The sequence below is a fragment of the Eumetopias jubatus genome, unplaced genomic scaffold (assembly GCF_037043125.1).
Source record: "Eumetopias jubatus isolate StellerSeaLion01/CBP00866 unplaced genomic scaffold, mEumJub1_p1.0 scaffold_14, whole genome shotgun sequence".
Classification (NCBI taxonomy): domain Eukaryota; kingdom Metazoa; phylum Chordata; class Mammalia; order Carnivora; family Otariidae; genus Eumetopias; species Eumetopias jubatus.
Genome location: NW_028274820.1, coordinates 76,528,899 through 76,553,611, shown reverse-complemented (window position 1 = coordinate 76,553,611; position 24,713 = coordinate 76,528,899). Strand labels below are relative to the sequence as shown.

Here is a 24,713-nt window from a genome sequence, read left to right as displayed (position 1 = left end):
TTAAAGTGCCAAAACCTTTCATTAGGAGTCTGCCATTTAAAAAAAAAATGAGCTTTGATCTGTTAACCCTTGGAGTGAACATTCCAGTCATTCATCTTCCAGAATTTTAAGTCCAGGATTTGGTTGTGGTTTGACTTTATTTTTTTGAGACACAGCTTGAATGCCTCCATTTGATTTTGTGCTTTCAACACATTTTTGGGATCTGGTGATTTGGGAAGGCCTGTACCATATGGTCTTGATAAGGTGATAGATTTTCACATTCTGGGAATTGGCAGGAAAGGGTAGGTACTGAATCAGATGTGGGAAGAGAAAATTAAGAGTTTGGGTCTAATTCATCTCATGATATATCTTCTGAGACCTATAATTCCCATAAAATCAATTTTTAGGAAAAAATTATGTGTGTGTGTTGTCCCCACCTCATGGGGGTCTCTTAAGTAGAGAGCTTCCTTTTACAAGAATGGCACTTAACATTTCGTGGTTAGCCCTTCAAAAAATACCCCAGACTTGGGGTCAAAAAACAAAACAAAACAAAGGCCCTGCTCCACCTTTCTTGAAAAAGAGGTTGTAAAAAGGAATAGGCCAAGGGGCCGGGTGCCACGGAATAAAGGGTAGCAAGACACATTTTGATCTGGGAGTTGATGGTTTTCGGAGAAGGACTCAAGGCAATGGTAGAACAAAACAAAGCCCAATATATACACCAGGAGGGGAAAAACGCCCTGGTGGCAGTCTTGCAAAAAAAACCAAAACAACAACAAAAAACAAATTCAAGAAAGAAGAAAAGGATGCCTTGCGTGATTCCTAGCTGTGGGATAGAGGGGGCTGAAGTGAAGGCTTTTCCTTGACGGTACAGAGAATTCAGAATCGGGAGGCCTGACATTTAATCCGGTTGTTCTGTTCACCGCCGGCTTGGTGGGGACCGTGCCGGGAGAATCACCTACTGGGCTTTCTTTCCTCCACCTCGTCCGGGGCTTTGGTTACCCGTTCTTCGCGCAGGTTCCTAGCCGGGCCGGGGCGCGTGCCCATTTCCCGTACCTCCCTCCACGCGCGGCTGATTGTTGGCAGCCCGGGGCGGGGCGGCGGGGCGGGGACCGGGCGGCGGCGGCGGGCGGTGCTCCGGCGCGCAGCGGGTTAAGGCGGCGGGGGCGGCGGCGAGGGGAGGAGGGAGAGCGGCGGCGGCGGCGGCGGCGGCGGCGGCGGCGGCCGGGCTGCAAGCGCCCGCGTCCCCGGACCGCAGCGAGTTAAGCGCCGCCCGCGCCGAAAAGGCTGAACCCGGAGCCGCCGCTCCGAGCTCGCATTCGGATCCGCTAGAGCAGGAAGATGGCGACGGACGGCGCGAGCTGCGAGCCCGACTTCTCCCGCGCCCCAGAGGACGCGGCGGGGGCCACGGCGGAGGCGGCGGTAACCGAGGTCCCGGGGTGGGCGCGGGGAGAGTGAAGACGCGGGCTGGGGTTCGGGCTGGACCCGGCTTGCGCCCCGGGGCGCTCCGCAAGCCCGGGCTTCCTGGTGTGTCCCCTCCGCTGGGTAGCCCCTCCGTGGGTGCCCCCTCCTTGCGGTGCTTCACGGCCGGAATCCGGGTCGAGGAGGGTGAGGCGGCCGCCTGGGTTCGGGATCCCTCCCGTCCTTTCCCAGCCCCGCGGGAAGCCGTCCCGGTCCGCCCGGTTCTCGGGGCTCCCTGCGTGTATCCTGTGCGACCCCTTTGCCCACTCCCTCAGCTGCTGTGGGGTTTGGTCAGGGGCGGGGGCTGGCGTGTGTTTCTAGGCGAACTTGACCCCCCATTGTTCGCCTCTAGCTGTGCGCGTGGTGGTGGGCGCGTGTCTCGGGGCTGCCTGGCATCTCTCAGCGGACCCAAGAAGACAGCTAGGGGGAGACGGGTCATCGCCAGGCAGGTGTGGGGATGCCCATTGTGTGTGTGTTCATGTGCCTGAGGCCCCTTTAGAGAGGCCCGGTGTCGGCTTTGGGCGCTGCTGCCTTCCGCTTAGCGTCGTAGCTTTGCGTCCTAGCTGCCTGCTGCCCCATCACTTGGAGATGGGGGGCCGCGGTGGGAGGGTGTCCTCGTTCTTCCCTAGAAGGTGCCCGGGCAAGGTGGAGATTCAGCATCTGGTGTCCACACATTGTTCTTCGCTGGGATCTAGAAGCCTAATGAGCTTCCATCCAACGCTGGCCCCGCTTTCGGCCCCACAATATCCCTGTGCACAGAGACTGAATGGTGGTTTCCAGCCCCTACCTTGGAGGCGGGGGGGGGGGGGGAGGCTGGACCCACACTTCCTGGGTGGAAACGATTTCGGAGTTGAGAAGCAGCTTCGCAGGAGCTGCAAGGATCTGCAAAGAAAGGCAGCCCTGGGAGCGCCTCCCACCCTTGGCGCGGTCCCGCTGCTCTAGCGGGAGATTCCGGGTGGTGTGGACTGAGAAGAGCATGGACGCCCCGCAGTTCTTTCCTAAACAGAATCGGTGTTCGAGCAGCAGAGGGCAGGGCCAGGTGTGAATCTGGGCTATTTGAACTTCTTCCCTCTGTATTTGGACGTAGGGCTTTCTGGAGATGTAGAGGAGAGATGTGGGGGTGGAGGAGGCTACTTGAGCTGAGCCTGGGCAGGAAAAGAGAAACAGAGGGAGAGAAGGAAAAACGGAGGAGGAGGAGGGCTGCTGATTTCCACTTGTGAAACTTGCAAGTTTTAATCTGAAACTTTGAGGAAAATTGATTTTTCATTCTTTGCAGGGAAAACGTGAACTTAAGATTTCAGATGAAACCTCGCTTGTGATGCAGTGAATCAGTTCCCTTTTGTGAAATACAATAAGGAAGCTAGCTATTACAACACAAACCTCCCTGGGAAGTTGGAAGTGATTGGGTACCTTCATCCCCAGGAGATGCTAAAGGGAGGGGAGTGAGAAAAAGAGGTAGGGTGTGTGTTGTTTTCCAGGAAGGTAGAATTTGTTTAATCGACTTGGAACAGCCTTCTTTCTATTACAATACCTCAGTCTTTAATCACCTGACAATGAAACCAAACACAAACATCTGATTTATGGTCTGTGGCTGATCTATAGTTTTATTTGGTTAGATTGCAAAAAGAATCTTGGACGCCGGACAGGTTTTTGTGTTAACAAGGTCCCTGTTCCCTTTCTGCTGTTGAAAATTTTCAGGAGTCTGATTTTTCACTGTGGATAGGTGGGGATTTTATCATTTCACCCTGGTTAATGATAGCCATGGAAAAATCTGTGGAAGTAAAACTTGTTACTTCTGTAGAATCCTTGGAGGATGCAATAAGGATGCTTAATCTAATAGTTTTTTAAATAATTTTTTAGTAAAATTCTGATGATGGCTTATTATGCAGTAAACTGGGCATTTTACTTTTCACTTAATAACAGTATGGTCCTCCTGTATCCGCCATTTGACTTACAGCTTGATTTTTTAAATATTTGTCATTTAACTGCTTCTTACCTGATGATTAAAAATCAAAGACATTTTTATGCATTTTGGGTTCATGGCAACTGAGGACTTAAAATTTTTTTCATTTTTAGGGAATAAGTTGTTTTACATTTTAGAGATTTATTTCATTTCAAATTAGTTTACATATTATGCATTTTTGTATGTACATTTGGCAGTCATGAGCCAATGGAGACTCCAAAGCAGTAGGCTATTTTTGAAAGTGTTTTCACTAAGTTTTGACTATTTAGATTGTTGCTTAGAGACATGTTTAATTTATAGTTTTCAGCTTAATGTGATTTTCAGTGGAGTGTTTTAAATTTAGTTTGTGATCCTTGTTCTTAGCTGTTTAAATCCTGAAAGCATCCCAAGTGTAAAGCTGGGTAACAGCTACATTATTCAATAGGATCATATTAATAGTCTTTGCTGTGAACCATGCCGAGAGACCTGGGTTATTTTCAGTGCCTTAGCCAAATGTGATGACTTTTATAGGCTATATTGCTATTTCTACTCTGAAAATAACTCCTAATGGATAAGGCAGTATGGAAACAGAAATCTTCCTGCTTTTTTATTGTCACCAGAGAATTTTAAGAGTGAAAGGAAAAGGGAGATCTCTTTAGAGCTGTGTTTGGGAAGCTGAGCAACATTCTTGTCATTCTGGACTTTTCTGGAGCAACTAATATGCAAAAAGTAGATACAAATTTTTGTTGTCATGGTGATAATGACAAAAAACTTGGACAATGCTTTCATTAAATGCACAACAGGAGTATTACATTAGCAGCTGGTACCTTGGAAATTTTTGTTTCCAGGTGATAATATTGAATGTAAATGCAAAGAAAAGTACTTTCTTAGCCAATTTTGCTAAGCTTTCTTAAAACAACCATGTTATATGGCAGCTCTAGAATATTGAAAGTTTCACAGCATAATTTTTAAGTAGGGAGTAATTTAGATTTAACACGTTACCACCCACTTACCAAGATGGTGGCATCACGAGTAACATCTTTGCCGCCATAAAAAGTAACACATCCCATTCCAAGGGTAGAAACTGATAAATGCCAAGGAATCAAATCAGACATGATGCTGTCATGAAAGGCACAAATAATTTATATTAGGAGTCTGGAGAGGAGGAGTTATGGAAGGGATCCCTAGTGGAAGGACCTGGAAACATTCCACAGAAGGATGGCATTTGAGTTGGGCCTTGAGATGCAAGGAGGACTTGGAAGTGGAGACGGCAGGAAGCTGTGTGCCATGTAACTGGTTCTTAGGATTCCTTGAAAGGTGGCCTGGGGCACACGTGAGGGGCTTTCCAAGATGAGCATAGAGTTTCAACTTCAGTCTCAACAGAGTGCTTTAGAAAAATAGGTTAGAAGTTGAGGAAATAGACTGAAATATTCCCCCACGATTAGACTATGACTGATGCTTTTCAACATGATGTTTTTCACTCTTTTTTCTTCTTAACTAATGTATATTTCTGTGCCTGTTTTTTTACTTTATTGTTGTTGTTGGTATCGTTGCCATTGCATTTCTCACAGGAGGAATTTTGTTTAGAGAAAAGCATTTGTCTTCTGTGTGATTGAATCCGTGCCTAGGCTAGATTGCCAGTTGGTTCTGTCCTCTTGTGTTTCACGTAACTTTATGAGGTGAGAAAATGTTTCACAGACTGAGTACTTATTCAGCCGTTTACAGATAATCTCCTGTTGATCTTATGCACAGCAAGGCTGGAGCTGGAAGAGAGCAGCCTCCTTCAAGAAAAGCTGTGTGGGTTTTGTTTCCAAAAGAAAGCAAAGGTTAAGCACTGTGCCAGGCACATACATGGTAGGTGTCTCGCTAATATGGAATGAAGAAAATGAGCACTCACTAACAAGTTGTGTCCTGATACTTATTGTTTGGCTAATTGGGAAATTTACTTTGTGTGTTACTAAGTTGTTGGCCTCTGATTTGTAGTAATTAACATTAGACATGTTACAGAGCTTTTCTTGTTTCTGGACGATGACCGTGATTTCCTGATTTTTGTTTGTTTGTTCTTATTTGTATTTGTATATTGTCTCTTTCCAAGCTGCTTTTCTCGGTGACATTTCAGATTCACAGGTTTTTAAAAAATTAATTTACGATACTGTTAGTTTTCCCTTTAGATTATCTCTCTTCAGAATAATGGCTGAGGCTGGGAATGGTAACTGCATCCCTCCCATTCTGAATTCTTCCTAAAATAGAGTCAAGGTCAAATCACCCACTGGGGTGTAGAGGGAGGGGATGATTGAGGGGGGTCAAGACAGAAATGGAAAGAAGTTTGGAAACAGGAAAAGGGAATAAAAGGAAAGATTGGGCAGGAAGATAGGCAAGGCTTTGGATTAGTCCGCAAATGCCCAGAAATCTGGAACCTGAATTCAACTTTAAATGTGCCTAGGAAAGATGGAGCAGTTTCTCTCCCTTCTGCCCCCATATACTTTGCCACCTAAGCACTTCTGAGTGTTGTTTTAGAAAAGAGTATTTGAATGCACTCAATTGTATTCTTCTCTACTGGGGCTCCTTTGCAAGACTTGTATAACATGGAAAAGGAAACTTGTCTTTTCTCTTAGACGTTAAGTAAAAAAAAAAAAAAAAAAATGGAGAACAGTTACGAGAAAGATGATGATGATGACATTGAAATCAAAGGATTTTTAAGGATGCGTTCATCTTTTATAAATAACTTGTACAAAAATAATGAGATCATATTAATGCTGTGCACAATACGATGCCATGCATATAGAAATCCCGATTTTTAGGAAAAAAAATTGCTCTTGAAATTGTTAGTAAATAACCAGGTAGATTAAGGATGGAGTTAAAAGATTATTAGAGTAAATGCAATATAACTAAGTTAACATCACTATGCAGAATGAATGCTTGTTCGTAAATGATTCCCTTCTGACACTTTTATATTTCATTGAAAAGGCAAAAAGATGATTCCAAAGGCCCGAGTTCTTCCACAGAAGGGCTTTGTAACTGTAAGAATATCATCTAGCAGTCTATGTCTCAGCCTCTTCATTTGAAAATCAGCATGCTGCCATTTACCACCTACAGATAATCAAGCTGATATTCAATGCATGATAAGCTTCTTAAAGGACAATTATTGGATCTGGATGCTAGTTCACATGTGGATATGTCCCATGTAGGGCTGATGGAATATGGAAAAGCTGAGTTGGAATGGAAATAGGCATTTGTTTTATCTGAGATGTGGTCTTTTTCTTTTTCTTTTTCTTTTTCCAAAGAAGAAATGGAGACAGACAGGAGATCTGAAAGGAGGAAAAGGGATATAGCTGCATTTAATTATCAGAACTTGTCACCCCTGCCCGAGCCACTTCTTTGCTTTTCATTCCAGTTTTCTTGTACTTAAAATTAGTTATATCCATTACCAGGTTTCCTTCCTGACATTCTTTTTACTTGTCAGTTTTACCTCCTTCCAGTATACGCAGTTGCTTGTCTTGCATGAAAGACCTCAGGCAGTGGAGTTGATTTGAGGTGCAAGGCCATGGAGGAGTTCTCAGTATGTTGCTTTAAAGCCCCACACCAAGTAGCCCTAGTTTAGATTGTTCTAAATGATTTTTGAAACAATGAAGATGATTGACCAGTTACTCAGTTGGCCTTAGAGTGGGCCATAACATTGTATCTTGGTAAGACAGGTGTATCTTTACACATGATTTACATGCTTTGTGTGTTCATATTGCGTGAAATAGACGTTTTATACCAAACGTGGGTGGGATGCATGTTAGGTAGAATCATGTGAGGATTTAATACTCTAGCTGTCCCCACATTTCTAGTAGGGGTGAAAAAATAGAGCATTAAGACAGATAATATGAGGAAATACATAAGGCAGAACATGATTAATTGCCAGATGAAGTAATAGAGCGGACTCCAAGACGGAGTATAGGGGAGAGATTTCTGGAGTCCATAAGGACCTATGAAAGTGGGATTTGAGCTCTGTCCTGAAGAAAGGTAGGGTTGTCAAGAATTAGAGGACAGAGGGTTAGGAAGAACAAAATCGAAGGTATGCAAAACCTGTCAGTAACCTTTTTTTGTCCATAGAGGAAATTGGGAGGAATAATCTCAAAGCAGGATGTGATGTCAGATTTGAAATAGTTTTAGAGCGTGAAAATGTACTTTTCTTCATGGAAATCCGTATAACTGTCTGAATTCATATTTTAATATTATAAATGTTCTGTGTACCTGGAAAGTTGGATTTTTTTTCATGTTCATGTTAGTCTTCAGCTTTTTATTTTCTCCTTGTAATTTCAAGATGATTTCATTGGTTTCCCCTTCTTTACAACCTCTTACTCATCCCCAAGCCATAAATCTTACATAGGAAGTTCTAAATGCGCCTTATTAATTATTAGCATGCACTATTAGACTGGGAAGAAAATACGTTTCTGTAAGTTCAGAGCAAACAGGCAAAATCAATTTACTTCAACTATTTCTCAAAGGCTTCATGGAATGACCTAAATTTCCTCAGTCCGGTAATCCAGTTACGCTGATAGTCTGTGAAATCAGGACATTTGGGAGCTGGGGGAGATTTTAGGGATCACTTAGTACAGCATTCTTACTTCAGCACTGAGAAACCTGCAGTCCAAACCGATGGAATAGTGTCCTTCCAACCCACCGGCTTTCTCAGGTACCTCACCCCCTTCCCGTGTGGTAAACTCATGGATCAAACGCAGGGCAGCCCACTAGATTGGAAACCCGGAGGAGATGCTCTTGGTGTCTGTGGGAAGTGCCAGAGAACATGTCTGGCTCTGTGTTTGGTCGTTAGCTTTTTACCGTAACTGATAAGTTTGGGCAAAGGTCTGAGGGGTACTTTGGCCACTGTGGTGCATAATCTCTCTTAAATGCTCTTTGACAACCATCAGTGTTCTGACCCCTTGAATTCTTTAAAAGATATGGGTAAGGATCTCCTGGCCCTATTTGGCTGTGACTGTTGAAATTCCCTACACAAAACCCGGTATTTTAGATTTTTCTTCCTTTTTTTTTTTCCTCCAGAGGTGAGGGTGTAGAGTGGTAGTGGAGGTAACTGGTATTGGCCTATGTTTAGTTCTGGCAACTAAAGATGACTTAACTCAGCCAAGTTCTATTTTGTCTTCTCCCTCCCTCTCTCTCTGAGCCTGTATAAGAAAATCTGGAAGAATGCCCTCCCCACACCCACCTCAAGTGATTTAGAGCTTGTTGAAGACTTCTGTGTTGAACAGTAAGAGTTTGGGGTTGGGTCTCCTCTTTCGTATATATGTTTATGTCCCAAAGAAGGTGCTCTCTCTGTTTGATGACCAGCTGCCTGTGCCAGATTTTTAAAATTAGGTGTTAAGCATGGTTCCTGGAGTACTTCTGGCAACCATCAAACATGACAGGCAGAGGGGTGGCCTGTGGAGTTGAAATCTAGCTGGGTTTTTTTCTTTCTTTTTTTTAGTGCCTTGCTATCACTTAAAGATGAGATCTGGATGTTTCTTTATTGAGGAAAACAAGTACAGTAATAATAAAGATCAGTGTGTGAACATGTCTGCTGTGATTTTGTTGTTGCTGTAGGTGTGGGGGTGTCATGTTTTCATGAATGTCCTGATAGAGATCTTAATTTTTTATGTGAGTGGTGGCATTTGGATCTATCCTCTCTCTTTTTTTGAAAATTAGGTTATCAAGTTAGTTTGCCTTTTAAAATATAAAATTTATAAAAAAAAAAAGGAAACTTGGAGGCAATGGATTTGTATATGGCCTAGATTATGGTGATGGTTTCCTGTCTCTCCAGACTCATCAAGTTGTACATATTAAATATGTACAGCATTTTGTATGTCAATCACATCTCAACGTGGTTTAAAACATAAAAGATTTATAACAGTTATTTTGTTTTTAAGCCAAAAAACATTAATAATTTTTCCATATCTGAGTATTTCTGTACCGTACATGTGTCAAGTCGGATAAATGCCACTTCATATGAAACTGAAACTAACATACTTTTTTGTTGGGATTTTTGCTTTTGGGGTTTTTTATATTTCTAACAGTACTAAAGTGCTTTGAATTTATTTGTAAATAAATGACCTCTAACATGATTTCATGTACTTCCTATTACTCTGTTTTACCAGAATAGTAGATGGTACCATCAAGCATTGGAGAATGACAATTCAAAAATATTATTATAATATTCTTATTCTTGAAGGCCAGGAAGTAGCAATGGTTTTAGTGAGGACCCAGGGGTGAGAAACAGAGGAGAGAGAGAGAGAGAGAGAGGCAGGCAGGCCGACAAACTATATTTAAAATAGTGCATCACTTAATACACTGTGAGGGGAAACAGATTATTATGATTTTTTTTTAACATTCTGTGTAACCTAACCAGTGGTTTAGCAAGAACCCTTATAACAGTGTTATTTTTAATGAATTTCCCTTTTTATTTATGGTGATACATTAAAAAACAGAAGTGTTGGTTGCAGGTCACATGTAATGTTGATGATGATAGATCCAGAGCAAGCACTCCTGACTCTAATATGAATCAGAATCTTGGCAATGTCTTTCATAATTTATTAGTATTTAAAGTGGAGTACTTATGAAGCTTCGGGGAAACAAGGACAATAAAATACACAATTAATTAAAATCTTTAGAACAACCAGCAGCAGCATTAATAAAACATTACCTTCTAAAGCACGTACGAATTGCAGCTTACTCTCCCATCTCAGTGGGAGAAAGCAGGATAAAAGAGTCTGTCTTTCATCAGAGTCAATAAGCTGAGTTTTCATGGGACTTAGGCTGGTAGATTTTTTCAAAGAAATAGGCATATAGCCAATAGTCCACCCCTCCCTACATAAAACATCTGGGTGCTCTCCACTTGAATAATCACAATCACCACTTTTATTTAGCACTTACTTCTTTTATGTGTTCTTGTTTAATGCTCAGGAGACCTTTGCGGGGTAAATGTTAGGATGTGTATTATATAGATGAAAAAACAGACCAGGTGAGATACAGAAATGCCTCTCCAAGTATAGTCCTTGGACTAGCAGCAGCAACAGGAGCTTGTTAGAAAGGCAGATTCAAGGCTCTACCTCAGACCTGTATCAGGAACTCCAGAGGTGGGGCCTTGCCGTCCGTGGTAACAAGGGCTCCACGTGATTCTTACGCATGCCCGCCTTTGAGAGCAATTGGGTTATGAGACCTGTGTGGTGGGAACAGATCTTGAACCCTAGTATAATAGATTTTACTATTCACGGGGAATCTCAATTTTTTTTCTTAGAGATTCATTTATTTATTCCAGAGAGAGAGAGAGAGCAAGCGGGAGCACAAGCGCATGCGAGTGGGATGGGGGTGGGGCCAGAGAGGGAGAATCCTCAAGCGGACTCCACGCTGAGTGCGGAGCCCAATGTGGGGCTCGATCTCAGGACCCTAAGATCAGAACTGGAGCCGGAACCAAGAGTTGCAAGCTCAACCAGCCAAGCCACCCAGGTGCCCCAATAGGGAATATCTCCTGAGTTAACTTTCTAAGCAAAGGCATCCTCAAAATAAAACATCTTTTAGGTTTTGCTGTAGGTTTTTCTTTTTCTTTTTCCATCCTGAGCCCCTGCCTTTCTAAACAACTGCTCTCACGTATGTGTAAAAAGAAACAATTTTAAGAGAAAGATCCTTTTAAAATCTTTTTTTTTTTGGAGAACCAGCTAGCCCTGGTCTCTTTCACCTTTGTACTATTATCTCCTTCTAGAAGGTTTTTTTGAAACCAAGAAATAGCCAGTTCTGGTTATGCCTGTTTGAAAGCCCCTGGAATCATTTATTGGCTTGCCATGTTTACTTCTGTGTCATCACAAGGATAATATGGGGTCAGGTATCTAGGTGCTAAACTAGTTCTTATTAGCAAATTGATAGGATGGCACTGTTTTTCATCTCAAGAGTGCGGTCACTGGCTGGTAAAGTGTGTAGACGAGTCATAGCACTTAGGTGTAGTTTTGTCATTTCCTGGCTGAACAATGTGGGTATGTTATCCAACTGCTCTGAGTTGTGGTTTTCTTACCTGAAGATAGAGATTATGTCTTACCTATTCGATTTGGTTCTTCTTGAATCCTTTGGAAACCATTGGGTGCTATGCACATGTGAAATAGTGTTCTGGAATGGCCCGAGGAATGGCTTCTGAGGTTGGGTGTTCTGAAGCATTTGGGGATGAACTTGTGTGCCCCTCCCTCTGAGGGTAATGGGTTTATCAAAGGAATCTCTGCACAGCAGGGCGCCGTGGACTCTGTGTGTAGAGGGAGCTCAGTCTGTGGATTCACCCAAGCAGGGCTGTGAGCACTCTAGTTGATCTTCTCTAAGATGGCTGCCAGAAAACCTGCTCATAAAGCTTGTTGTCAGGAAAGGAGGGGGCAGAGTTAGACACAAAAGTATTGGGCATCAGTGGTACATCAGTGGGATTTAAAAAGGAGAGACTGGATGCAGTTACCAGGGAAGGAATGTAGAGAAGACAACAGACTGGAAGAGTGATTGAGGATTGTGATCCTTGGGTCATGGTGCCAATACCTTGTGGTATAGTTGAGTCTCTGGAGGGCCACTTATTCTAGCCTCAGCCTACCTTTGGGATGGCAAGAAGCTACAGAGGCGTTGCTTAAGAAAGCGTTTGATAACCACATAGCAGGTTCCAGACTCACCTGACCACAGGCACAGTTGACTAAATGCGGGTGGTGGGCCAGGCCTCTTGAAAGTACATATGCCTGCCCTGTGTGTGTGTGTGGTGGGGAGAGCAGGGCAGCAAAGGGAGGAGCATGCTCCTTCTCAAGTGACTACTGCTACTTGTTTCTGCAGATTATTGCTCTGTGAGAATGTGAATCCAGGGTTAACCAGTCATCTCGATTTTGCAGAGAAATCAGAGATCTGGATTTTTTGGTGACATCTTAGGTTTTTTTGTTTTGTTTTGTTTTTTTTAAATGCTGGCCGAGTAAAAAACCCAAAACACTTTGTGGCCCAAGTTACACACCTCTGTAGGCCGGATTTGGCCGTAGGCTTCCGGCTGTTGATCTCTGCTGCACAGTATTCTATAAACATGACCTGTTATTATTGGATATCCTGGAATTTATAATAACCTCCAGGAGCCTCTATGTTGGGGCCCTTCTAGGAATATATTCTTGTGCTTTCTTTACTACCCCTGCAACTTTTCCTGAACATAGACTAGGCCTGTTTTGATAGAAACTCCAGAGACTTTAAATTTCTGTCACAATTTGAAGAGATTCTGAATCCAGGTGTGCAGGCAGGCTAGGAAAATAGATTTCCTTAATGAAGAGATTTGGGACTTTGACCTTCGAGTTTTTACCGCCCCTGGAAGGTCTGGGCATAGATTATCTGTTGCTTGAACAGGGCCCCTGTGCTTCTGGGATTGGCTGAGCCACTGATAAAATCATCCATTGTATACCTTTAAGACATGTGCATTGTCCTATGAATAGCTTTTTCATTGCTTTTTTAATATTTGTGTTACAGAAAAAAGAGTTTGATGTGGACACCCTCAGTAAATCAGAGCTTCGAATGCTGCTCAGCGTGATGGAAGGGGAGCTGGAGGCCAGAGACCTGGTCATCGAGGCCCTGCGGGTAAGAAGCTTCTGGGGCCCAGCCCCGTTGCTGTATCATTTCCTTTTTTCAAAGGGCCGGTGGCAAAGCTGCTTTTCTTAATTTTTGAACCATGTAGATTTAAAATGTTACATCTGGTTAAAATGTACCCCTCACCCCAAATGCCAACCCATAATCTTTATAAACCCAAACACTGAAGTCGGATGGTCAGTCTAATGATGGGGATTGAGACTAAACTGTTTAGTATGGGAAACTTGAGACATGAGCTGTATTGTTTCATGTGGTTATTTGGTTGTAAGTTTTTAGGAAATTGGAAATTTGGTATCATACATGTATGTGAGATCAGGGAGGAAAAATTATGAGAGTCATTTATAAAAGATACTACTGATAATAGAGCTTTTCCTTCCTATGTAAATTATAAATGATTTATTTTCTGAAACTTGTAAGAGTTAAAAACTAACCTATATCTCTCTTAAAAACTACATATACCTTCACGTCGTTTTATTACTTTTTCATCTGATCTTCTAGGAATTTTGAAATTTTCATAACTTGTGAAGTATTATCTTCTAATATAATACTTAAATACCTCAAAGTTCTGTTGCTTTAAAAATAACGTTAAGTTTTCTTGATGCACAATTTTATAATCGATTGTTCTTAATCTTGTACTTGCTTTGGCATATTAGCCAAACCTAAGTGGTTTTTTCCTCCTTTTTCTTTGATATTAAATACTTTGTATACAATCAAAAAATATTGTATACTTTGTATACAATACAAATACTTTGTATACAATACTTTGTATACAAATTTGTTTGTATACAAACAAATCAAGTGTTTCCTGCCTCTTGGTCATTTTGGCCAGGATGGTTATATTTATTATATATGAAGTATGGGCTTGATTTCCATCCCCCCAACCCCCCCCCACGGAATATGTCCTCAAACTTTGTCTTAGGAGGTTATTTTAACATATGAAAATCTATGGGTGTCAAATTGTTGCCGCTTATGGGTGCTAATACAGTGAGGGAAAGAGGTACTTAATCATGGTGGACGGTCAGACATCATGAAGCTGTGGGTGTGCTGAGAATCCAGTAGCGTGAGAAAAGGGTGGCTACTGTTCATTTTCACAAACTGGAAATTGGTACAGTGGGGATAATGATTACTGCTCAGTCTGATGACCAGAGAATGATTTGCCTCCGAAAAATGGGAGTAGAGTTCTACCATCTGCAAACCAATAACAAATTGAAGGTGCTGCTTTTTGAATGGCAAGCTTTGCTGCATAGACTTGTGCACCATTCATCTTGGTCCATATTGGAAACATTTGCATTGCTTGCCAGTGTATATTTTCTGGACAAACGAACTTTGTGGGAGAAATGCTAGGGCAGTGGATCACTAACATGTATTACACTCCGCCCAAGGAGAAAACAGGGTCACCTGTGAGGCCAGGAGTGGACACTTGAGACCAATTGGATATGAAGGCTCCAGTTCTTTTTAACTTAATTGCGGTACTTTCAACTATAAGTAGAATTAAAGGCTTGCTAATGATGAGGGCTTGCCAAGCTGAAAGTTTTTCATAGAATCAAGGAATGTTGGAGTTGCAAAGAGCCTTACTATATATTCTAGGTCAGTGGTTTGTATCCCTCCAAATCTAAGCCTGTGTTTTTGGTTTGGTTTTGCTTTGCTTTTTTTTAAAATAAAATGTTTCGTATTATTCTTTTACTGTCCTGCAATGAAATTTATGGATAAGTGCATATGTAAGTAGGTTATGTTAAAAATAACCAGTATACCACCCTAATTGTGATATAAAATAACAGGAAAGTAATATATAACAAAATACACATTTCAGTATATAAATGCTCAGGCATGTCTAATGGAAGACATGATAAAGTAAGCGGCGATTTGCACCTATTCATAGCATTGCCATGAATGCAATCATTGTGAAAGAATCCTAATCCAGGCATGCTGTATTGGGACTCTGTATTTGCTGTACGTGAGGTGATTTTTTTCCTGAGATGGTGAATGACTTTTGGTAAAGCTCCAAACAAAAGTGCACACTTACGTGAGAGTAGAGTTCGTGGAAAATTCAGTGTTTGTTAAAACAACCTGTCTGTGTGTAAAAGGGAGTTACTCTTTAGCTCAGGTTTGCATATTGAACTGAAGGTTCTACTGAAAGGAATGAATAGAAGGACATTTGAAAGTTCAGGGGGACTTGAGACAGTTCCTGGATATGGGGCACACCCTCTAGCCCTGCCCCCTAAGTGCCAGTCACTGTGATAACAAGTTAGTGACTGGCTAAAAAATTTGGGAAGGAGAGAGAATGTGAAACTTTTATTTTTATTTCATATTATGAGATAAACATAATCCTGAATTAAAATTCAAAATCTGTCCAATCAGTAATCAGTATGTTGCTATTCAATTGGGAGAGAAATACACCTTGTTTTGAAAAACGTCAAAAGTAGTATTTCTCTGAAGGTAGGAAATATTTTTTTAACTTAATATGTAAATTGTGATTTTTTTTCCCAAAATAAAGATAGCTAATTTATACCATGAACTATATTAAAATTTAGAAATGATTGTGTTATAAGGCATTTAAATCCTTTAGAATTTTAGAATCTTTAAAAAGATATTTCAGGGGTACCTGGGTGGCTCAGTCAGTTAAGCATCTGCCTTTGGCTCAGATGATGATCTCAGGGTCCTCGGATCAAGTCCCACATCGGGCTCCCTGCTCAGCAGGGAGTCTGCTCCCTCTCCCTGTACCTGCCACTCCCCTTGCTTGTGGCGCTCACTCTCTCTCTCTGTCAAATAAATAAATAAATAAAATCTTAAAAAAATAATTTGAGTCCAAGCTTTTTTGCTTTTTTAATAATGCTACCTTGATATGTTTTTTTTATTTTTGTTTTTTGAGAGAGAGAAGGAGACAGTGCCAGTGACAGTGCAGTTAGGTGGGTGGGTGGAGGGACTGGGCAGAAGGGAGAGAGAAAATCCAAAGCAGGCTCCATGCTCAGTGTGGTGCCTGATATGGGGACTGATTTCATGACCCCGAGATCATGACCTGAGCCAAAATGAAGGTCATGCTTAACTAAGCCACCCAGGCACCCCCTACTCTGATGTTTTTGATTTTCAAGTTATCATAAAAAATTGCATAGATCATTGGATTAATGGCAATAAACTTCAAAACAGTTCATAAATACGGGGGGAGGGTGTTATGAAATTACGATATATATAGTGGTACGTTTACTATTTTCATGTTTAAGGTAAAAATATTTCCCAGTAAAACTCCTTGGCTTTATAACAGATGTAGTATTCAGGAGATTAATTTTTATTGGGGGGATTATATTTTAAAAAGTGCAATGTTTTTGGACAATATGAACTGCTTAACTGAAATATGTCTTAATTGCATGAGAAATATTCTATCAAGGATTCCCTCTCATCCACAAAAAGTAGGAATAAATCTTTGACCAAATAGATATGCCAAATGAAGTTTAGAGGAAAATTACTGTGAAGTATAATTGAGAATATGCTGTATTTTCTGAAAACCATGATAGATACAGAACCTTTTGGATTAAATTTAATTGTACATTCGAAGTTTGAATATATAGCCTGTTAAGAGATCATCTATTTGACGCTAATTGTTTAGTTTGTGGAATCTTCTGGCTTTTACTTCTTTTCCATCTTGCTTCTAGAATTTTTATCAGTACCTTAGTCAAAAGGGATCCAGATTTCTTGTATTCCTTCTTTTTTCCTTTTAGATTGATAAATGAGAATTAACAGTATTATTGACATGGCATTTCTTCCTCATAACCTATAGTTACTATAAAGTATATAATACAGATTTTTAAGTATTATTTGCACTGAAACTTTTAAAAATTACCATTTAACATTTCTTTGGATAGAATGCATTTATAGTACTTACATCCTAGGGGATATAAAATTATAGAATTGCCTTGTATAAGTGACTGCAACAAGAGACCCAAAATATGATAGATTAAATATGAAGTTTATTTCTCCTACCAGTCTGGAGGTGCTCACCGTCTATGCTGGAGAAGTAGTGCTAAGCCAAGCGGTCAGTCAACAGCCCAGATTGTATCTATCTTACTGCTCTCCTTAGGGAATTAGCCTCACTGGTATGGTTGAAACTGTCAGTGCCATGTCCACATCCCAAACCTGTTGTAAAGAAGGCAGGAGAGGAAATGAAGGAGAAGCATAATCATGTGCATAGGGGAGAACTTCTGTGGACACACCTAGCCAAGTTCTGGGGAATGTTTCTGACTGGCTGGCTCCCTGGGAGGGGAGGACTTTGGAGGACATCTAATAACCTAATGCAGTCCATTATCTTGGTTTAATGTTATAAAAGATCCTGTGGTATGGTATAAGAAGATAGATCCTTCCTTTCCTCCTACCCTCAAATATTTGTTGAGTACCTACTGTGTACCAGGTATAAAAATGAAAGTTCGAGGTGAATATTAGTGGAGATTTATTATGCCAAAATTGTGTCCATTTAGAACATTGTATATACCGTCTTTATGCTTAAAATTAATTGTCCCACGTAGTGTCATTTGGGGCCATGTTTTGGTTTTCTCAGACTATGACTCTATATATGTTCAGATTTTGTCTAGAATGATCTTCCTTTTTAAAAACCTTAACTGTTCATTGGGTTCAAAACTCAATTAAAAAAATGTTTTGGATGGTTTTGCTTTGAAGCAGGTTATCTCCCCTCGGCACTCTTGACATTTGGGACTGGGTATTTGTTGTGGTTGTTGTGAAAAGAGGGGCTATCTTGTACATTGTAGTGTGTTTTGCAGCAGTCCTGGTCTATCTGCTCACTAGATGCCAGTAGCACTTCTGTAGGTGTGACAGCCAAAAAGGTCCTCCCTTGGGGTACACAATCGCCCCCAGTTGAGAAACACTGCTGTAAAGTAATACTGGTCAAGAAAATGCTGCTCAAATACATTTCATTATAAATGCAACATCCTTTATTAAAAACTCCCATCAAAGTAGGTTTAGAGGGAATATATCTCAACATGCTTTATATGAAACATATGTTAATGACAGTTAACATCATACTCAGTGGTGAAAAAAAATAAAGAACTTTTCCCCTAAGATCAGGAATGAGACAAGGGTGTCTACTCTCACCACTTTTATTCAGCATAGAAGTCCTAGCCATAGCAATCAGATAAGAAAAATAAATAAAAGGTGTCCAGATTGGTAAGGAAGAAGTAAAACTTCCACTATTTGCAGATGACATGTTACTATATGTAGAAAACCCTGAAGAATCTACTAAAAAACTACTAGAACTAATAAATGAATTCAGTAAGGTCGCAGGATACAAAATCAATATACAGAAATCTATTGCATTTCTATACCCTAATAATGAATTGGCAGAAAGAGAAATTAAGAAAATCCTATTTACAATTGCACTAAAAATAATAAAATACCTAGGAATAAACTTAACCAAGGAGATGAAGGACTTGTACTCTGAAAACTATAAAACCTTGATGAAAGAAATTGGAGACAACACAAAGAAACGGAAAGACCTTCCATGCTCATGGATTGGAAGAATAAATATTGTCAAAATGTCCATACTACCCAAAGCAATCTACAGATTTATTGCAATCTCTACAAAATACTGACAGCATTTTTCACAGAACCAGAACAGATAATCTTAAAATTTGTCTGGAACCACAAAGGACCCTGAACAGCCAAAGCAGTCTTAAAAAAGAACAAAACTTGGTGGTATCACAAACTCAGATTTAAAGATAGACTATAAAGCTATAGTAATCAAAACAGTATTGTGGTACTGGGGCACCTGGCTGGCTCAGTTGGAAGAGCAGGTGACTCTTGATCTCAGGGTTGTGAGTTTGAGCCCTACATTGGGCGTAGAGATTACTAAAAAAAATAAACTAAAAAAAAAACCCAACAAAATAGTAAGGTACTGGCATAAAAATAGACACATAGATCAATGGGGCAGGATAGAAAACACAGAAATAAACCCACAATTATGTGGTCAATTAATCTTCAACAAAGGAGACTAGAATATACAATGGGAAAAAGTCTCTTCAATGAATGGTGTTAGGAAAACTGAACAGCTATATGCAAAAGAATGAAACTGGATGACTTTCTCATACCATACACAAAAATAAACTCAAAATGGATTAAAGACCCAAATGTGAGACCTGAAACTATAAAAATCCAAGAAGAGAGTACAGGCAGTAATTAATTTCTCTGACATTAGCCATAGCAGCATTTTTCTAGATAGGTCTCCTGAGGCAAGGGAAACAAAAGCAAAAATAAACTATTAGGACAACATCAAAATACAAAGGTTCTGCACAGCAAAGGAAACAATCAACAAAACTGAAAGACAACTTACAGAATGGGAGAAGATATTTGCAAATAACCTATCCAATAGAGTTAGTATCCAAAATATATAAGGAATTTATACAACTCAACACTAAAAAAATCTAATTAAAAATGGACAGAAGATGTGAGCAGACATTTCTCCAATGAAGACAAACAGATGGCGAAGAGACTCATGAAAAGATGCTCAACATCACTCATCATCAGGAACATGCAAATCAAAACCACAATGAGATACCACCTCACATCTGTCAAAATGGCTAAAATCAAAGACCCAACATACAACAAGTGTAGGTGAGGATGTGGAGAAAAAGGAGCCCTCATCACTGTTGGGGGAATGCAAACTGGAGCAGTTACTGTGGAAAACGGTACAGAGGTTCCTTAAAAAGTTAGAAATAGAACTACCATGTGATCCAGTAATTCCACTATTGGGTATTTACCCAAAGAACACAAAAACACTAGTTTGAAAAGATATATGCACCCATATGTTTATAGCAGCATAATTTACAACAGCCAAATTATGGAAGCAGCCCAAGTGTCCATAGATTGATGAATGGATAAAGAAAATGTGTGTGGGACGCCTGGGTGGCTCAGTTGGTTAAGCGTCTGCCTTCGGCTCAGGTCATGATCCCAGGGTTCAGGGATTGAGTCCCAAACCAGGCTCCTTGCTCAGCAGGGAGCCTGCTTCTCCCTCTGCCTGCTGCTTCTCCTGCTTGTGCTCTCTCTCTCTCTCTCTGACAAAATATTTTTTTTAAAAAAATGAGTGTGCATATTTGTGTACACACACAGTGGAAAATTAGTCATAAAAAGAATGAAATCTTGCCATTTGCAACATGAATGAATCTAGAAGGTATAATGCTAAGTGAAATAAGTCAGAGAAAGACCAATACCACATGATTTCACTCATGTGGAATTTAAAAAAAAAACAAAATGAACAAGGAAAAAGAGACAAAAACGAACTTTTACTATAGAGAACAAACTGATGGTTACCAGAGGAGAGGTTGGTGGAGGGATGGGTGAAATAGGTGAAGGGGATTAAGAGTACATTTATCATGATGAGCACTGAGTAATGTATAGAATTGTCAAATCACTATTATTGTACACCTGAAACTAATAAACACTGTATGTTAACTATACTGGAATGAGAAATACATTTTATTAGGAAACAAGTGATTTTTCTTTGAACTATTGCCCTCAAAACTAAATATTTGAAAATGCCCATTTAAGAAACTTCATGACTCTTCCAAAACACACCACATTTAAAATTGCATTATAGTTTTTTTTTTTTAAAGAATTTGGGTTTTATTTTTATTTATTTATTTTTTAAAAGATTTTATTTATTTGAGAGAGAGAGAATGAGAGACAGAGAGCACAAGAGGGAAGAGGGTCAGAGGGAGAAGCAGACTCCCCGCTGAGCAGGGAGCCCGATGTGGGACTCGATCCCGGGACTCCAGGATCATGACCCGAGCCGAAGGTAGTTGCCTAACCAACTGAGCCACCCAGGAGCCCTGCATTATAGTTTTATATGCAGAAATTACATGCTTTACTTTTTCTATTAAAAAACCTTTATAGTTTTATGGCTCAATGTTAGAGTCTTAACATAGAACAAAGGCAATCTCTTCAAATAAAATAAAATCATTAAACAAGAATGCTTCCACTCCGGTTTTGAAAGCAGCTACTGCTATACTACAGAGGATTGTGAGGTTTTCCTCATATGACATGTTTGCTAAATCATGATAAAAGAGGAGCCTTCTGGTTTCAGCTAAGTAAAACATGCAGCCTTTTGTGTTTCAAAATTCTCCTATGATTTCAGGCAATTGATTGACCAAAACATACCCTTTTTTGTTCATTTTAATTAATGAATGAATGAATTTACTGAGCAGAGCTCAGTTCATGAAAACAAACTGTTTCCTTTTCTGTCTGCTGAGATAACACCTTTGTTCCATGTCTAGAGAAAAGGAAGAGGAGTTGACCAGACGTTGTGTTGTTCTTGCATGCAAATCACTTTTCATAAAATACGACTAGCTGATGATTCTTATATAGCATTGTATTTTGTCCAGTAGGACAGACATAGGAAGCCTCACTTCTGATTCGTCTGAGAAATTTTATTTTCCTGATGAACATTTACTATTAGTGAAGGGAAAAAATGGAATGCCAGGCAAAATAGTGCTTTTTTATGTATTAAGAAATGAAAGTTGATGGTGCTATGAAAGCAAAATGTTTATCAGTATTTTTTTAATAAGCAACTGAACTCACTCAAGCAACACTTTCTTGCTGATGATTATTAATAAATCATTAGGACATCTGTGGGAACAAACTAAAGCTCATTGTTCAGCTCAATGATGTACCATTTGTTTTACACTGGGTTCAGGATAGATTCAGAGTTACAGATGGCATGAAAACAGGAATACTTTTTGTACACTTTGAAGATTATCATAATTTTGGGTACTGTTCACTGAACAGTTCCTTTTAAGAATACTTCCTTGTGATCTGAGAATACAGGGTGTTCCTTTGAAGCATTCTGATAAGATTTTAACCACCTCATCTTATACTCAGTGGCTAAGCCACAGATCATGTGTTCTTATGGGAATTTCATTTGCTATGTTTATGATTAGCTGTGTCTTGATTAGAAGAGGAAACAAGGATCTAACTAAGATAGTACTCAAAATTCTTCCTTCTCTTTGGTTGTGATTATTTTGGAAAGAAACATAAGAGGTTTCAGCTTCTCCCTTTTGATTTTTGGAGTCAAACTGTAAATAGGTATTGAACAAATAGGAGAGTCTGTATTATATAATTGAAATGATATTTGAACATGGTGGGGATCTTTGAGGAGAAGGCAAGGGGATCCATGTATCCATTCATTCAACAGATGTTTATCTTTAGGCATGTCTTGGGTTCAGCAGTGGTGAACAAGGAGCATGAGTTTTCTCTTAGAGTCCAGTGGGAGAGAGGGACATTAAAACAATAAACCAAAACATCTAAATTCACATTATGATTACCAAAGGAAAGAATACCATGAGAAGAGAGATTACTCTAGATTGGGTCAGGAAAGTTCTCTCTGAGGAAGTGACACCCCCCGGAGACTTGGAGGGGTATCAGGAATCTAGTTGGAAGAAGAGTGTTCTTACAAAGGGAGCAGCACATACAAAGGGCCTAAGAGAGGAGGGAGCTTGGCAACTTATAGGAACTGTAGGAAGTCAGAGAACAAGAGAGAGAGTGGCACAAGATCAGATGCAGAACTAAGGTTCTGAGGCCAGACCATACTGGAGAGTGAAGACCATGATAAAGTCAGATTTCATTTCATATCAGGGTAGCCACTGAAGTGTTTTAAGCTTGAGAATGCCAGTGAGTCGATATGATTTTCTAAAAGATTCTAGCAGCACAATTATGTTGCATTTATTTTTTTGCATTAAAATTTTAATTTATTAAATGTAAATATTTAATGTAAATATTTAAAATTTATCACCATTGTCAAGGGAAAAAATTACAAAGGTCACCCTAACTGCGAGACAGACGAAAGTTTGCAGGAGAGCCAGAGTGAAGGCAGAATGTCATAGGGGTTGTCTAAGAAATGTGAATATCTCAGATGCTTATAATCATTGCCCTTTAAGAAGGCATGGAAAATGTGCTTGCTTATCACTTTTGTCATTTAGCAGTGAGCAGTGTCTTTCTTCAGACTGTTAAGACAAGCTGATTATGGTTTTTAGTTAAGGTGTAGTGCACCTAAATAAGATTGATAAGGTAAGTTCTCCATGTGAAATTTTTTGAAAGGCAAAATTCTGTCTTCAGTTTTGCTGTTTCCAACCCAGTTCATCCCAGTTCAGTTTAGATTTTTACGTTAAGTGAATTTTATAGTTAAAAGCCCTCTTCTTTCAAGATTATTATGCATTTCTAAAGGCCTGTCTGTTCTAAAATAAACTTCCTTTTTAACTTTTTCACATAGGATTGGATAGAGTAGCAGAAGCTTGCTTCACATGGTGCTAAAAGTGACCTAGCAACAATAAAAAATGTTTCAACTGTCTGAATTTGTTCTGCTCAAATGCGTCCATTTTGGCCTGTCTTAAGTGGACCATTGCAGGGCCCATGTTCACATGATTACACCCTACTAAAATAAAATGCTAGTTCTGACAAGCCCTTAACACTTCTCATGAAATTCTTCTATGGAAAGCAAACCATGGATGGAGTTCTCTCTTGGTGTTAAGCACTGTACTAGGCTCGTCACCCGAATCCAAGTGGAGGTGCAGCTCCTACAGGCCTTAGGTTTTAGTGGTTAAAATATTGCCGAGAGTAAACCCTGGGGAAGCTCTGAATTTATTCGTAAGACACGATTTTGTATATTCAAGCCTGAACAGTAATTTTTATGCACAGGAGAGGTTGAAACTCCCTGAGTAAGGGGGAAAGGACCATCTGTGTGCTGGTGTCTGGTCATTAAAGCCATTCTGCCTTTACGTTGGCCTTTAAATTCCTAGGTAAATGGGGCTGGGTGGATGCTTTAATGTTACATCTCTCTGGTCTCCATGCACAGTCATGGATTTGTTTTAAATTGTAAGAATTAAATGAGATAATATGGTACAGCACCTAGCCAGGGACTGGCACATAGAGGGTTCTTGAAAATATTTCCAGTTGAACCTCAGTCTTAATAGAAAGACTTCCCCTTAGGGGCGCCTGGGTGGCTCAGTCGTTAAGCGTCTGCCTTCAGCTCAGGTCATGATCCCAGTCCCATATCGGGCACCCTGCTCAGCGGGAGTCTGCTTCTCCCTTTCCTCCCTGCTTGTGCTCTCTTGCTATCTCTCTCAAATAAAATCTTAAAAAAAAAAAAAAAAGACTTCCCCTTAAACTTTCTCCTTTTCTTTATACTTTGAGTTACAGATCTTGGTCGTCTTCGTATCTCATAAAATGGGCGGTATTATTCCCCAGGGTAGAATTCTCAAGGTGGAGGGTGCCAGGTGGGAACTAGGGCAAATCTCTCCGTTAATTTCTCCTGCCAGCAAGCCTAAGGCAAGTGGGAAAATAAGTGGCTGCTGTGAGTCCTGAGCGCTTGGTTGTGAGAGCAGCTTGGAGAGAGAGAAGTGATTCGTCAGATGTTGTCCAGACGACAATGTTTTCTAAAGCAGAGCTACTCCTCACCCCCCAGGAGGGCTTAGGAATTTGGGAAGCTTCTAAAATGTATTGGCAATCAGATAATATGTATTATTTTTAAAAGTGACTGTTTTAAGTGTGTAGGAATGGCATGATAAAAATACTAGCTCTACGAATTATAGACACTTATTTTTTGCTTTGCCAGTCTATTCCCTCATCTCCTTATTTAGACATCGTATTCTTTATAATATTCAATCTTTGATTTTTAGCGGCGTTAACTTTGCATGAATAATTTTGTTTGCAGCTGCCTCTGTTTGCAGTCATAAAA

The 24,713-nt window shown here is 40.2% G+C and overlaps 1 protein-coding gene across 1 annotated transcript in view; it reads left to right on the top strand.

Moving 5' to 3' along the window:
* Positions 1-1,317: 1,317 nt before the first annotated feature.
* The window catches only part of CTTNBP2 (cortactin binding protein 2), a 150,091-nt gene continuing 126,695 nt past the window's right edge, over positions 1,318-24,713 (top strand). Inside the window, exons 1-2 of the mRNA XM_028105001.1 lie at positions 1,318-1,398; positions 12,872-12,979. Coding sequence (XP_027960802.1) covers positions 1,318-1,398; positions 12,872-12,979 — 189 coding nt within the window. The remainder of the gene's footprint in view (positions 1,399-12,871; positions 12,980-24,713) is intronic.